At 36.0% G+C, this 16,464-nt stretch overlaps 1 protein-coding gene across 4 annotated transcripts in view; it reads right to left on the reverse strand.

Moving 5' to 3' along the window:
• CHN1 (chimerin 1) overlaps positions 1-16,464 on the reverse strand; it is a 217,555-nt gene that overhangs the window by 71,478 nt on the left and 129,613 nt on the right. For 3 of the 4 annotated variants that reach the window (XM_049887498.1, XM_049887499.1, XM_049887497.1), the window contains one exon: positions 12,074-12,362. In XM_049887498.1, coding sequence (XP_049743455.1) covers positions 12,074-12,362 — 289 coding nt within the window. Of the gene's footprint in view, positions 1-10,281; positions 10,360-12,073; positions 12,363-16,464 lie in introns of those variants that run through there. The other variant, XM_049887500.1, reaches the window with a different exon arrangement.

Genomic DNA, 16,464 nt, shown 5'->3' on the forward strand with positions numbered 1-16,464 from the left:
GTCTTAGTTATCAATGAATTTCATTGACATATAGATAAACTTTATTAACCATTTAATATAGTTCAATTATAAAAAAAATTTGAGGAATTTACTCAGATCTCACGTATACTGCTATTGGATAAAATTTACATATTGAATTATTATTAGCTTCACACATCAATGTGTGATTTACACCATCACAAAAATATAAACCCATTCTTATTTATTCTTGTTGTTGTTATTTCTATGAGAAGAACAAGACTTAAATTTGTTTATCTGTAGTACTTAAAGAAGGGAGGGTAACATTTGAGACTAGCAACCATTAGAGAACTAAGCTACACTCCAGGAAAAGACATTTTGTTTTATTTTTGCATATTAAAAAGCTCAATATTCATAGGGTTTCTTATTCTGTAAACTGGGACTTTTTATTCTTTTAGCGTTGGATAAGAGTTTATTTAATAGATTGAATGAATGTAAGAGTTTCAGTTCTAGAGTGACATGCCTCAGTGAGTCAAGGGCCCATATGAACCATGCTTTAGCTTCCTTTGGACAGGTGCAAGATGTTTTAACTTCTCTCTTTCAAGTCATCCAAAACCAAACCCAAACCCATTGCCACTGAGTCGATTCCAACTCACAGCAACTCTACAGAACAGAGGAGAACTGCCCCATAGGTTTTCCAAGGCTGTAATCTTTTATGGGAACAGACTGGCACATCTTTCTCCCACAGAGCAGCTGGTATGTTCGAACGGCTTACCTTTCAGTTAGCAGCTGAGTGCTTAACTACCAAGGCTCAAGCAATCCAATTTCTCAAAATACAGTGATCCACTTAGTCTAAATACACAGTGTAGTTTAGGCTCAATGGTCAGTCTCTACAATGAAACCAAGGGGCATTTGATTTCATTTTGAAAAATAAGGAATGCACTATTAAAACACGCCTAGTATCCCTTATGGAAACCCTGATGGCACAGTGGTCAAGTGCTACGGCTGCTAACCAAAGGGTCGGCAGTTCGAATCTGCCAGGTGCTCCGTGGAAACTCTATGGGGCAGTTTCACTCTGTCCTATAGGGTCGCTATGAGTTGGAATTGACTCGATGGTATTGGGTTTGGTTTTTGGTTTTAGTATCCCTTATAGGTTTGCTATGAGTCAGAATTCAACTTGATGGCAATGGGTTTGGTTCTTCTGGATTGAGTATCCATTGATAGGAATCCTAGTAGCACAGTGGTTAAGTGCTCGGCTGCTAACCGAAAGGTCGTGGTTCAAACCCACCAGCAGCTCCAAGGGAGAAAGATGTGGCAGTCTGTTCCTGTAAAGATTTACAGCCTTGGAAACCCTAAGGGGCAGTTCTACTCTCTTCTAGTGGGTGGCTATGAGTCGGAATCAACATGACAGCAATGAGTTTTGGTTTCATCCCTTGATAACTTACCATAAACCTATCATCCCAAAAGATACCCATGTTACAATAATACCTACTCCAAAGGATTACTATATAAAGTTTAAAGGAGATAATCTGGGTGATGTATTAGCACAGTTCCTGACATATAAAGGCTCAATAAATGTTATTTATTTCTGTTACTATTTTTAGTTTTTCAACCCTTACTGGGGAACTAGAAGAGGCCTTTAATTTCCTGAGGCCAAAGGATATTATGTGACTGGCTCAAAGAGACATAATCTTACTTGGCAGCAAAGCCAAGACTATACTTAAATCTGCATTTATTTTCAGCCTGTTCTACCTCTTGGGAATAACAAGTACTCAGAAGTATAGAATATTAAGTCTGAAAAGCCTCTTGAGGATTTTTCACATGAATTATGGTTAGAGAATCTTGCCAGTTAAAACGGATTTAGAGGTTCTTCATGAAGCTAGGTCCTTCATTTTACAACTGAGGCCCAGAGAGGTTAAATGATGCACGTATAGCCACATCATTAGTTATTTTAAGTCAGAAATGAAGATCCACATCTCTTTTCCCAATGAGACTTTGAATTAAAAGAAACTTTTTTTTTTTGTATGTTTTGGAGGGAGGGAGAAAATGGCTAGATAATTAGTACACATAACATGATAATCAAAGCTCCTTTAGAAGCACTTTTATTAGAGGAGGGAAGGTGGATCTTTGTGGGAAATGAATCATAAAAAACTAAGAAATTAAGAGAGGAAATCAAGAGCAGAAAGAGAGCATTTGAACCAGATGCTGTAGATTACTGTAAAGCTATGGACACTAGCATACAGGACTACAGAAATTCTTTTATGAGTCTTAACACCAGATCAAATATTAAAGATCAGTTACTATTTAAGTATCCTGTTCTAGGGAGAAAAAAGTAAATTTAGCTTACAGGTTTAGAAGGCCCTGGGTGGCACAAACGGTTTGCACTTGACTACTAACTGAAAGGCTGGTGGTTCAAACCAACCCAGCGGTGCTCCAAAAGAAAAGCTTGGCAATCTATTCTGTGAAGACTGCAGCCAAGAAAACCCTATGAAGCTCAGTTCTACTCTGTAACACATGGGATTGCCATGAGTCAGAAATGAATCAATGGCAATGGGTTTGTTTTTTTTTTTTAAATAGGTTTAGAATATTTTTGTATGAAATTGAAAGTGATATGTTAACAACACTTGTTTATGATCCAATATCACTATAAAATTTAAAAAGGAAATATTAAAAAAAAATCAACCTCCTTACAATAACTATGAATATTACTTCCACACAAAAACAGCTGTCCTATTCATTCATTAGGTGAAGGCATTTTGGGGGCTTTACTTATAAGGGACTATTCACACTGAAATAAGCAGTAATTAGAATGTTATGTCCACAAGATAACAAAATAGGTCTGGTTTAAATGACTGCTTCAGCTAAGTCCCTCTGTGCACAGGGCACATGGATATTAAGGAAATTCTTTCCCCTCCAAATGTTAGAACTAAGTCAGAACTAGGTGATTCTAGAGAGTAGACAAGCTTGGCTATGACTACATACAAATCTAACATACAAAGTTCTTATATTCAATAAATTCAGAAATACACTTTTCTCATCTAATAAGTTTTGTACATTTTAAAGATAAAACTCTTCCAAGAAAAACAACTGCAAATGCTTTTAACTTATCTCCAAAGTTAATGAACTTGTAAACTTAAACTTCTGGTTTGTTACGCTTCTTCCTAAGAAATACTGATTTTTAGGGCACTAATTTTTTAAATATTCTGGAAACAATTCTTTTGTTTGAAGGAGAAAAGACATTATGCAGGAATAAACAAAATTCTGACTTTAGAAAGTCTACTGCAAGGACTCTAGCCAAAATGCTAATCAGAACTAAGCAAAAGAAACATTTTTATTTAATGTTATTAAAAAAAAAAAGATTATTTAAAGAAGATTTATTATAAATACACAGATGCTCAAGAAAACATGCAGAAAAAAGAGCACTGGTTACCAGCCACTAAAGTTAGCAAGCTGTCTTAGCAAAAGAGTTTTTCTATACTTCAGCTTCTTTATCCTTTAAAATGATGAGGATAATTTACTTTTTATCATCTGTTATTTAAGACAGAAAATTAGGTTCATGAGCAGATCCATGGTTTCTTGTTCAACTCTCAACAAGTGTCTAGCCCGCAACGGCTACTCAATATAAAATATAGAATGTAAATATTAAAGGATTGGCTAAATGATTGTTATATATAAATAATGGAATATTATAGAGAAATTAAAATGATAAAGCAGAAATATGTTTATTCACATGGAAAGACTTTTCATAACCTAAGAGTCAATAAAGTAAGTTACAAAATAGTATGTTCCTGTTCTCTCTCTCTTCCCGCCCCCCCACAACTGTGTGTATTTTACTGTATATAAATTATACCTCAATAAAGTTGATTTAAAAAAAATTCTTGGAAACAAGAAAATATGAGTCCATTTATAAAGTTTCCCAGTACAAGGAAGATCAGAACTTTTTCAGTGGATAGGGAACTACAGTTTTTTCCTGACTGTGAACTTGGGCAGCAGTCCAAAGGCAACCAGAAGTTACTAAGCAAACTACACTGAGAATAGGGACCTCTTCCTGTTGAGTGGGAGAAAAGAAGGGAGGTGTAAATCTCTTAAGAAAGTGTTAAACAACCTGCAGCTTATATAAAGGCCTCTGCTTTTGGACGGAAATTTTGCAGCAAACCACGCTGATCTTTTACAAAATGTTACTGGTAAGTACAAGCTGTAGTAACTTAGAAATGCTAAAGGGAAATATTTATGTTGGACAGGATGTAAACTTTAATAATGTAAATTAGGTAGTCAGCAAACCTATGGCAGTTAGTGAACTTTCACTGAATAGTTTCAGAAGGTAAGGAAATAAGAAGATAACAGGGCTGATTCACTTAAGCTACTGAACAAACCACAACAAAAATAATGTAGCAGCACACTTAAAAGAAGACATATAAACAAGGGGCAAGATCAGTAGCCATAGATACATAGTTTTTGTTGAAAGAATCTAATTATTGCAATATAATGTTCAGGTTTGAGCATTTTTGACCATTTGTTGTAAACTGAAGCAGGTCCAAGAAGAGTTAAGGACTAATTTATGAGGTTTTATAAAAACAAGTTCTCTTAAGTAAAGGTTCTAGGGCTGATAGGTCCAAATGTTAAAGGAAAAGAGACGATTCCAAAAAGAGGAGATATGATGGAGCAAAACATGTAAGATGAAAATTACAGACTGAAATAATTGGGCAGGAGATCTAATGTAATGATTTGCTGAAACTGTAGAGGTGATTCTTTTAGAACTGCCCACAAAGTCAGCTTGTGGGCAACATGGGAAGCCCAGAATTATTGCTTGATAGTTTCATCTTGCTTTGGACCCCAAAATGGTATTACCCTCCTTAAACCAGCAGAGCTGATTTCTGTTTCAAAGTTAAATGGATGGAGATTTGCCACTAATGATTATTTCCTTACCAAAATAAAGACTCTGAAATAGCAATTGTGAGAAAATTTCTAAAAGCTTCCTTTTCCAATCTCCAAACCAGTTATTTAAAAGTTATTTTATTTGTTTAATTGGCCCATATAATTCTTCCAAAACTGCAGCTGGCTTGGAAAATTACAATTTGGTCTTCTGCTGGCCTGGTTCTTTGAAGCTGAAGAACTGCTGTTTATCTTTCATCTTCCTCTTTCCATCTGGTTTTCCCCAGTGATTTTCAATTACTCATCCTTTCTGTGGGTGATAAGATGGAAGTACGATGAGATTCACACAGATAAGTTCCTGGGCCCCTTTTGAGCTTTCTTTAAACATTACAACATGGGATTCTCTAGTGGGATCTAGACTGCCCCAATACATGACTATTACAGTTACAAGCTTGGGGAGATGTCACTCCACATCCAGCCACTATGCTCACAAATTATTTTATGTTATAAAGACACTTTTCTGTACCTGAAGTACTTTAACTGTGGATAATGGTCTTCCCTCCGTTACAGGGACATTCTAAGGCTTTTACAATTTAGAAATAAATACATAAAGGGAAAAATACGTAGTATCAAATCCAGTTGAATTATCACACTTTCCTTTCTTAGTCTCAGGACTGGTATATATTAGGGCCTTGGATTTGGCTGAATTAAATATTTTCAGTATTTTATTTACTCATTTATTTGTTCATTAATTTAGTTAGTCCAACTGTTTACATAAAACTCAAGATGCTGAATCAGAAGTAGAACAATACTGAGGGATTAAAGTCTTGAAACTGGTACGGAATGCCAGAATTTCATTTTAATTTCTAATCCACGATTCTGAAAAGTAGTGCTCTTGTCTACAGAAGTGTTTTCTGTAATCTGCTGGGGTATTACAGTAGCAAACTCAAATCTGAGTAAATTCAGTTTAATAATGAAAACATTAAAATGTAAGGTCTTTGAGGCAGGGCTTATATCTTCTACATATTTTATCCCTTCCAGAACCTAGTCTGCTTCCTTGTATAGGGGAGGCATACAATAAATGCTGAATTAAGTGCAGTTAAGCTTAATAGGAGATGAGAGTTAGTTCATGGAAACTGAAGTAGAAAAGGGCTCTGCTCTTGTTTAATTTCTAAGAAGACTTTTGAATAACATGAAGAAATCATCTATATAGACGGCTACTGAAAGATTATTTAGAAAATGGAGTGTGAAGATATTAAGGGAAAGGGAGAAAGAGGGCTTACCTAGCTGTAGCCAAGAAAATAGGTAGACTTAGAAGTTAGGGGGAATTTGGGAGATCACAATGGGCTCAACATGAAGTGCATGTTCAATAAAAGCTCACTGACAGGTACGGAAGCAGGCTACCTGTCTTACATCCAGATAGAGTTAAAGTACTGGTCCATACTAGAATGCAAATACCACAGAAAATAACACATTTTAGTACATTTTGGGCAAAGCCACATGCTTCCTGGTTAGAGATAATAAGAGGTAACCCAGTATTATTAAAAGAGAAATTATACTTTCTTAATGAAGCATTTAGAAATCTTTCTGATATTAAGTTGAGAATTTAAAAGGCAGTTCAAGCACTGAAAAGATGGATCCTGAAGAGGAACCTGAACATATTATCTCTAGCAAAGGCTAAGGGATAGTGCTCAGAACAATGAGCGAGCACTGGTTGCTTCATGTAGTACTTAACACAAGGAAGGCTACATCATAAATCTGATTAATTTCATAATCTGATTAATGCAATGATATCCATAGCCCCCTTTTTACAGATGAGTAAATTGAGTCCCAGGGAGGTTAAGGGCTTGCTCAAGACCACATAGACTAATTTATACTGACCATGCAGGCTTTTCTTTTTTTTAAACTTTACTTGATTTCTTAAGGAAGATGTTCACAAAGAAGGATATATTCACTCATAGAAGTCTGTATCACAGTTATAATTTTCCTCATTAATTACTAAATTGGCATCTTAATGCAAATCAGTGGCTCTGGGCACATCTGGCAGTTCTCTAAAGCCTGTTCATCCCTGGAACCACTGATCCTAACTTTGCACAAACTATAGTAAAGACCTGAGTTTGTAAATTTGACTGGGGGAAAAAGGGAGTAGGAGGTGGATAAAGGCAGGGCTAAGGAGAAGAACAAGAAGAGGAGTACTGCTTGGGGAGGAATAACAAACAAAAATGTATGGGCCCCTAAACTGGGAAGGTATGAAATCAAGAAATCAACAGTTTTATTGTCCCCCCCCCAACTCATGGTGTCCCTGTGTGTGTCAGAGCAGAATAGTGCTTCATAGGGTTTTCAATGACTGATTATTTTGGGAGTGGATTGCCAGGCCTTTCTTATTAGGCACCTCTGGGTAGACTTGAACCTTCAACCTTTTGGTTAGTAGCCAATCATGTTAATCATTTGTATAACCCAGGTGTTAAACTCAGTAAGTCTCCTTATATTTCTTTTTTAATTGTATTTTAGATAAGGGTTTATAGAACAAATTAGTTTCTCGTTGAACAATTAATACATACATTGTTTTGTGACATTGGTTGCCACCCCCACAACATGTCAACACTCTCCCTTCTGGACCTTGGTTTCCCCATTACCAGCTTTCCTGTCCCCTCCTGTCTTCTCATTCTTGCCCTGGGCTGGTGTGCCCATTTAACCTCATTTTGTTTTATGGGCCTATCTAATCTTTGGCTGAAGGGTGAACCTCAGGAGTGACTTCAGTACTGAGATAAAAGGGAGTCCGGGGGGCCTTACTCTTGGGGTTTCTCCAGCCTGTCAGACCAGTAAGTCTGGTCTTTTGTGTGTGTGTGTGAGTTAGAATTTTGTTTTAGATTTTTCTCCAGCTCTGTCCAGGACCCTCTATTGTGATTCCCGTCAAAGCAGTTGGTGGTGGTAGTCAGGTACCATCTGGTTGTTCTGGACTCAGTCTGGGGTAGGCTGGGGTAGCTGTGGTCCATTAGTCCTTTGGACTAATCTTTCCCTTGTGTCTTTGGTTTTCTTCATTCTCTCCTGCTCCAGACTGGGTGAGAACAGAGGAGTATCTTAGATGGTTGCTCACAAGTTTTTAAGACCCCAGATGCTACTCGCCAAAGTAGGATGTAGAATATTTTCTTTATTTAAACTATGTTAAGCCAACTCAGCTATATGTTTCTTTAGACCATGGTCCCCGGCCCAGTAACTGGGTCCCTCAGGGAGTTCGGATGTGTCTATGGAGTTTCCATGCCTTTGCCTTGGTCAAGTTATGCTGGCTTCCCCAGTATTGCATACTGTCTTACCCTAAAATCAACAGTTTTCTGCAGATTGCTTCATGCCAACAACTCCTTTGGTACTGTTATTTTTATTCATGATTAAATATGGCCTTCCTATTGATTTCTACATTGAGATTATATGGATATAGATAATGTGCTACATTTTTTTTTTTTAAATAAGTAAAAACATTTAGAATAGTTTCTTTGTCAGAGATTAAGTCAATTAGCAGACCAGACCATCCATGCCTCTTTTTCAATTTCAGGAAACAAAGATTCCTCTTATTTTACGGAGGCATCTAAAGAATTCCAGTAGCTATGGCAGCTTTTGGTAGGGCCCCAGTTACATTTCAACTTCAAATTTCACAAGGCTTTTCAATATATATGTAGTCTGGTGATCCCCCAAAAAAGTCTGTAGAAATGGAAGTCAATGTAAAAGAAATTCCTTAAAGATAAATTAATATGCCAATATATCAAGCATTGTATTCATTCCAAACTTCCAGGGGAAGAAAAAAAATACACACACACGCACACAGATATACACAGGTTATTTGGCTTGGTGAAGTTCCACAAAACCAAGACCTTCATTTTGAACATCCCTGCCATCACAGGTCATCCTTATACGAGACACAGATTTGGAGGTTAGACTGCTACATTCAGAAGTAAAGACTTCTTGGCTAGATCCAGAGTTCTACCTCACAGCATAGTTTTTGAAACACCAATGACATATTTTACTTGAGGATTTATATTATTAACAGTTACATGTGACATTTTCTAAAGTATGGTTTTTGGGAATTTAAAATATTATTAATAAACAAAATTATCATAAAAACAATTGCATTTGGCCACTGGTCATGTATCTCTTGAAGTAAGCATATATTCACTACTTGGAAAAAGAGACTGTTCAAATACAAAAAAAAACTGTTCAAATATGGTTCCAAGATAAACAATGGGAAAGAAGTAACTTTTAAAAGTTGAAAAAACAACAAAATAAATAAAATTATATTTAAATAAATAAGAAAGAAGTTGGGCTTTTAGCCAGTCTAGACTACCAAAGTTAAATCATTTTAGAAGAGAAGTAGTCTGGCTTTTCAACATGCTGCAAGTTAAATATCTCTCTGTTTATTTGTTTATTTCCTTAATTATTTAATGAAAAAAATTACAGGTATCACCTGGAAAAAATTTCCCTCACAATAGGCCTCGAGGTTTCCTAGGAACATCTAAGAACATCAGGATTCACTTCCTGTGGCAAACAACTTCATGGCCATAAAGCCATTCTGCCAACCTTTCACAAAAGCTCAGATGCACAACTTACGCCCTAAGGACTGCAAAAAAAAAAACAAAAAACACCTGGAATTCTCATTGTACAATTTTAGAACAAAGAAAGACTTTAAGGGATCATTTGGCTCAAAATTTTCCGAAACATTATTTTCCCAAACTGCCCTTAAAAGTGGAGGGAGTGAGTTTCAATTAAGTTTGGGAATATTCCTGGAGAGCCAACACGCACATTAGGTCATTAACGAAGCTGAGAAGGTCTACGAAAAGGAAATAGGCTTTTTTTTTTTTTTTAAACTCAATTTTTATCAAACCAATTTGACCACAGAACTCTTTCTGCAACAAATATTTATTAAAATTTTGTGAAATTAATGTGTTACAGAAAACCCCCTATATGTAATATGAAGAAACTGACGTTCAGACAGACTATGTGATTTTTCTGTCATACAGTTAGCTGGTGGGTAAGCTAAAAAACAGATCTCACCTTTCAGGAGCCCATTTCAATGCTCTTTCTAGTGCACTGTGCTATCTCTCCTACAATACCTATATTCCTTGAAGGACCACAGACTATAAGAACCACATCTTAGAGATCATCTAGACCAAAGTCCTCCTGTTAAAGGTGGGAAAATGCAGAAAAGTGAAGCAGTTTGCCTAAGGTAACACATAAATTCAATTCCTATGCTAGAACTAGAATCTAGCTCTTAATTCTAACACTAGTATCCTTTCCACAACAGCATATTAACTCCCACAAAGCCAATACTTTTTGCTTTGAGGTAAAGGAGTTATAGAGAAGGGGTTTTTCTAGCTATTCAGGATGCAGTAAAATATTTATTAAATCATACTTGTGTCAGTAGGTATTTTAAGTCAATTAAAAAAAATTCTCTTTACTTACAAATGTCATCCACTGTGACAGGGAATCAATGTTTCAAGCTGTTGAACAGGTCATCATCCCTGTCCTGTTGGATGACACCTGTAAATAAAATAAATCTATTTTTGAGTGAGTAGATTTTAAGTCAACTAGATTTAAGATGCATGCAATTTAAAGCAAAGAGCAAATCTGAAAATGATTCTTAATCATGTACTGCTGGAGAAAGTTACTTCCCAATGCCAGCTATTTCACTCTACATAGCTATCACTGGCCATCAGCACAAGAGAATCCAGGTAATGCAACATGTAATGCTGCCAGAAAATACAGGAAACCATGTATGCTAGAGCTGAGAATCCTCAAGACATTACCCAACTCAGTCTCCTGCCTCTGTGAACAAATGTTCCATGAATAAAGGTCCCATGAAGTTTAATAATGACTAGCCCAATGTCAAATAGTTAAGTGTCCTTAGGTCAAGTCCCACTGATGTTGTAAGGTATATACAGAACACATCAGCAAAGGTGATCAACTCTGAAAGGCTCATAGGTACACATTTTTAAATACTTTACATATGTTAACTTAGAATATTCTACCATAAAATATAATGTCAGTATTAGATACTTAAATACAAGCTTTATTGAAAAGTGTCATGAATGGAAAATCAACGTCAGTGAGAAAATGGGAACTACAGAGTGAAAAGAACAACATTAAATACAGCACGCATTTAGGATTTTAAATTCTGGCTACTTCCAAAAAGGACTTGTACCTCCCTACAAATTTAAGCATATGAAAAACCATTTTCTACAGTCTCTAATTTAAAATGTTGATTTTTTTCCATAGCCACAAAATGCTGCTCTAAGGAAGACTTGCCAGAAACTAAAATCCGGGTTGGACAACGAACATTCTAACTTTTCATTCTGTACTTAAACACTCCAAGACGACTGGAAGTATTTTAAGATGATGCTCTGAGGTAATATGGCTGTTAAAATAACATTACCACCAAACTCATACTGAGTGCTTACTATGTGCCAAGGCTGTTTACCACACACTATGTAATTTAATCCTCACAATGAGTCAGTTATTATTACCGTTTTACAAATAAGGATATCAAAGCACACCACAACTAACTTGCCTAAGTTCACTCAACTGATAAATCGGCAGAACTTGGATACATGTCCATTTGGCGACTGAATCCAAACTCAAAAAATATACAATTCTGCATTTTTTAACCTAATAACCGAAGATTATTGAAAATACAAGAATGCATTAACACAGTTCAGATAGAATACATAAAATTCCCCAAATAAAAAACCCAACAATACAAAACATAAGGAAATTCTCTCACTCTCTGTCTTGGGGGTAAAGGTGGAGGTGGCTGGGGATAATTTTTAAAGTAAAATAATCTTAATGCCAAGGAATTAAAACTTCAGATGTTAACTTGAAATATATCACAATTAAAATATGACAACTGAAAAATTGTCTTTTATAATTTAAGAAAAGTATCTTTTCTTGACCATATGTTATGTTTCTGACCAAAATCCCTGAACTTTTTTTTACTACGGGTCATTTTCCCAACATACTTTTAAAAACTGTGAAACTGACAAAAGAGGAAATAATCTGGAGTACAAAACAACACCTGACATATTTTAACTGAAGAAGAATTAGATATATGCAAATGTAGCACCGCAGAAACTAGACATTAAGAAAAATCCACATCCTTTAAAGTACTATGGAGAAGTCAATCTCTTCTGGCAACAATGGCTTTCTTAAAAAGACCCCCAAACAGAAAAAGATAAAGTGTGGTTTCATAGTAGCTTACCCTTTTCTCTGATACCCCATCCTGGCCTGTAGAATCTTTCTCATCATGTGTCTCTTTCAGGACTGGCATATGTTTTTTGTATGCTGGCTCTCTGTTTAAAGTTGTGTATCCTATGTGCTCATAAATTGGGTTTATCGTCATCTTGGCAATGTATTCTGCTGCCTTGGTTTCAATATAGAGAGTAATCAATCCATCAGTCACCAGATCGTGGATGGACTCAAAGCGTTTCTCCCCAACAAAGTGCTTTCCATCGTAGTAGAGCCTGAAGTTTCTGGTTTGACTTCCAAATCTGCCTCAATGAAATGGGAAAGATGTTTTTAAGAAAAGTAAGCAAGTGAATTCTTTCTGAAAAAAATTAAAAACTATTGGTTTGTGTGTGTCTTCTTTGTTTGTTTAAACAAACTGTGGCTAATCTCTGTGAATCATCTGGAAAATAGAAAATTAAACTTTTGAACAAAAAGAACGAACTGGCAACAACTAGGGATAACAAGACAGAAGTATGCCTACCCTAGAAGGAAAAAAATTGTTCTTATTTATCTTTCTAAGCCACTTCATCATGCCTGCAGAAAAACACAAAAACGGGAAAAATAAACCTCATGCTCTATTAGAAACATTCTATATTCAATAGGTCATCTCCATGATACATGAAATCTCCACATTGACATTTTCTCTTCAAGTTGATGGATAAAGATATTCCATGTGCTTTAGACTCAGTATTCATGTTTTTTAATGGGAAAGCTGCATTTAGGACTCATCTGAGAATGATGCCAGCAATCATTTCAGCAGAGCTGATTCCAGAACCTGAGCCACCCAGGGCAGGATGGCACAGAAACACACTTTTGCCATTTCTGGCCGTGGGCCAAGGACTTGCTCCTCCCTTTTTACATAGTCGTTCTCTGTGTCTGCTTGTTAAGTCTGAGTGAGAAACGTTTGCAAAACATAGGACACATAAGTCATAAACTATCGGGCTCTGGAAATTCTGTTCTCAGTTTCGGGTCATGCTTTGGTGACATGCTTTAAAAACCAGAGAAAAGTGGTTAACTTTTATAATAATTTTAGTATTTGCTTCCTGCAGCAAATCTCAGAGACAGAGGGAAGCTGGTATGACTAATAACATCAGTGTCCTTGCAAGAATATACAAGCAAGAATTCAATGAAAGTTAATAACAGAAAGCACCAAGGGCTGCCAATGTCATGGTCTTATGATGGTAGCCCCAAGTGAGCCTAATCAAAAACTAAACAAACCAGAAAGGATACATTCGATTTCATTCTTAGGAAATCCATGTGTCACATGTTAAAAATACAAAGAACAGGGTTTAACTAAAATACTATAATGATAACTTTTTAAGCAAAGTATTTAAATATGTTTGCAAGCTTGTTATAAACCAATACTACTCTAAAAGCCCATTGCCGTTGAGTCAATACAGACTTACAGCTACTCTACAGGACAGAGTAGAACTGTCCCACAGGGTTTCCGAGGAGTGGCTGGTGGATTCGAATTGCTAACCTTTTGGTTAGCAGCCGAGCTCTTAACCACTGCGTCACCAGGGCTCCATATATTACTCTGGTATAGGTTATATGATAAAGGATAGGAGATGAAAAATTTTTTATGATTTCATTTTTTAATATATCCTTAAAAAGGAAACATTTAAAAAATAATAGTCTGAGTTACTTCTGTTTCTGTGGTTCAAATTACACCTTAATAATTATTTAATCTAGAATTTAACAAACTGTCCATGTGGTACTTCTTCTAAAATATAATTTATGCACTTTTAGTTCTTTAAAAACAATCAAATTTTGACTTATAGTCAAGTGAATTACCCATATAATTCTACTTTCCCATTCTTGATTTTCATCCAATGTTAAAGACGTATTTCTCCCAAGTAAATTTTCACTCTAATGTAAGTCTAAAAAGCTAGGAAGGTAAAATTTCTAGATCAAAGGTAAACATAAGTTTTTTTCAGTTTAATATACTACTTTAATTATATTCTTCTTTGCTAACATATATTACCTGTTATTTACAAATAAATGTGGAAAGCAACTTCTATAATGATTTTTCTAAGGTTCATACAATAAACAAACAGAGCATTGTTGACCAAGTCCCTCAATATCCTGAAGCTATTCAACGAGGGGTCAAGACCATTTTACTCCAGCCAGGGCTTATGATTTTACTGTGGAAATTTCCACAATGGGTATGGTACTTAAAATAAAAACTAAGCAATGGCGTCAAGGAGCCCTGGTGGTGCAATGACTAAGCACTTGGTTGTGAACCAAAAGGTCGGCAGTTTGACTCTACCAGCAGCTCCGTAGGAGAAAAGACCTGGAGATCTGTTCCCATAAAGATTACAGCCTTGGAACCCCTGCCGGGTAGTTCTACTCTGTCCTGCAGAGTTGATATGAGTCTGAACCAACTCTATGGCACATAACAACAAACCACGATGTCAGGCATTTTTCGTTTGTCTTCTGAAATCTGAGAGGCGTGGGGAGCACGGGGTGAGAAGGAAAGATGGTAGAATGGGCCTCACCTGCGCTGGGAATGGTTCGTTTGAAACAGGAGACAGCCTACAGTTAGACTTCCTAGTGAGTTACAATGGAGCTATTGCTAATCCATCCAAGAGGATTTTCTGACTACCTCTACCTGGGCAAAAAGATTAAAAGCAAGCTTGTCCTTTTCTCTTTCTCAACTTAGTGACTTCAAAAACTAATATCCACGATTTCCACTTCCTCCTCAGCCTGCACTTCAACTCTAGTCTTCCAGTCTAATCATACTTCTGCTCTTAAGGGAGTTGATCATATAACTAAAATAACTCATCATATGGTTTGATTAAAACTTAACCTCAAAGGACATAAAAAAGAATTTCCATTTTAGAATTATGATTGATATTTTTTAGAAAAATTGCATTATTTTTATTAATTAAGGGAACTGAAGAATTTCCCTGCTCAGAATCATGACTCTCTTTTACTTAGGAAGTTACATAAGGCATCACATCACAGAATGCCAGAGATTTCTCCTCTTTCTCAATCTGAATGGCATATGTTGTTAGACTTTGTAGAATCGGAAGCAGAGAAAAAGAGGACAGAAAATCTTTGAGCAAAGTGGGGAATGAATGTCTATGCTATGTAAGAATAAAAGAGAGAATGCCAAATGCAAGGGCAAAGAAAGAATCCTTCCTTACAAAAGTTTACCACTTACAGATTGTCATTTATTCAACAAACATTTAACGAGACAACAAGGCACTCTGTTAAATATCAGGTGTTCATAATAAAGTTCTGTTCCCTTGGTAACCCCAATGGGAAGGCAAAATAAAACATAAAACTATATCAATACAAAGACAACGTGAAATGGTGAATTTTTTTTAAAGCTCATCTTTAGGTTATTTTTTTCAAAAATAACTATACAAATGTGTACAATCCTGTTTGGTATGGAAAAGTCAGATTTCTTTAAAGTGATTTACAAAACTAAGTGAAACCAATATGTCTGTTACACTATGAAAACCAAGAAATTCACCTGCTAATAAAAGAGCCTTTATACACAAACTTACATAAGATCTTAGAGCTGCTGCTTATATTCAAATACAAGTACCCTCGCAGCCTTAAAATAGGCAAGGGGCAGGAGGCAGGTGCGGGTCTTATGTGCTTGACAGAAAAACCTCAGGCTTTGGCATCAGACAGATCTGAGTTTAAATTCTGGATCTGCTACTTCCTAGCTGGATGACTCTGGGAAAGTCATTTTTTATATTCTACATTTAGAAAAAGGGAATAACATCATCTATCTCACATGGTTGTGATAATTAAGTCAGATTATTATTTAAGTCAAAGCTAAATGTATAAGTAGGCTCAATAAATGGTAGTTCGCTTTGTTTTTCCTTCTCTGTTAGCTTAAGCCTCTACAGAGAATGAGTTACCCAAGTAAAGACAGAGAAGATATTCGATAAATGTGCATTGAAGAGCACTGAATAAATAACTGGTAATAAGCACTGCCAATAAAGCAACACCTCTGCATTAGTTTATTTTATAGTCAACAAAAGGTGAGGAAAAGCTCTTCATGAGTTTTTCTTCTGGATGTCCAAAAAGAAGTTTATACTACTTGGTTATACAGAGTAGGGTTGCAACAGAGTGCCAAGAGGGAAGGAAGAGGGAAATAGAGGGGATCTCCCATAGTACCCTTGGGAGTTAGGTCTCTGAATTCAAAGGAGAAAGGTCAGTAAATACACTAATATTTAAAGCAGGACATAATACTAAATGGATTTAGTGACAAATGTATCTACTCTAGACTGCAGTGTACTGAGTTGTAAAAATGTAAAAACAGTGAAAGCTAAATCATTTTACCCCCATTTTTTATGAGAATTTTCTTTTCATGCTTTCCTATTTGTATTATTTGCCTCTGCCCTT

This window comes from Elephas maximus, chromosome 6 (genome assembly GCF_024166365.1).
Source record: "Elephas maximus indicus isolate mEleMax1 chromosome 6, mEleMax1 primary haplotype, whole genome shotgun sequence".
In the NCBI taxonomy this organism is placed as follows: Eukaryota; Metazoa; Chordata; class Mammalia; order Proboscidea; family Elephantidae; genus Elephas; species Elephas maximus.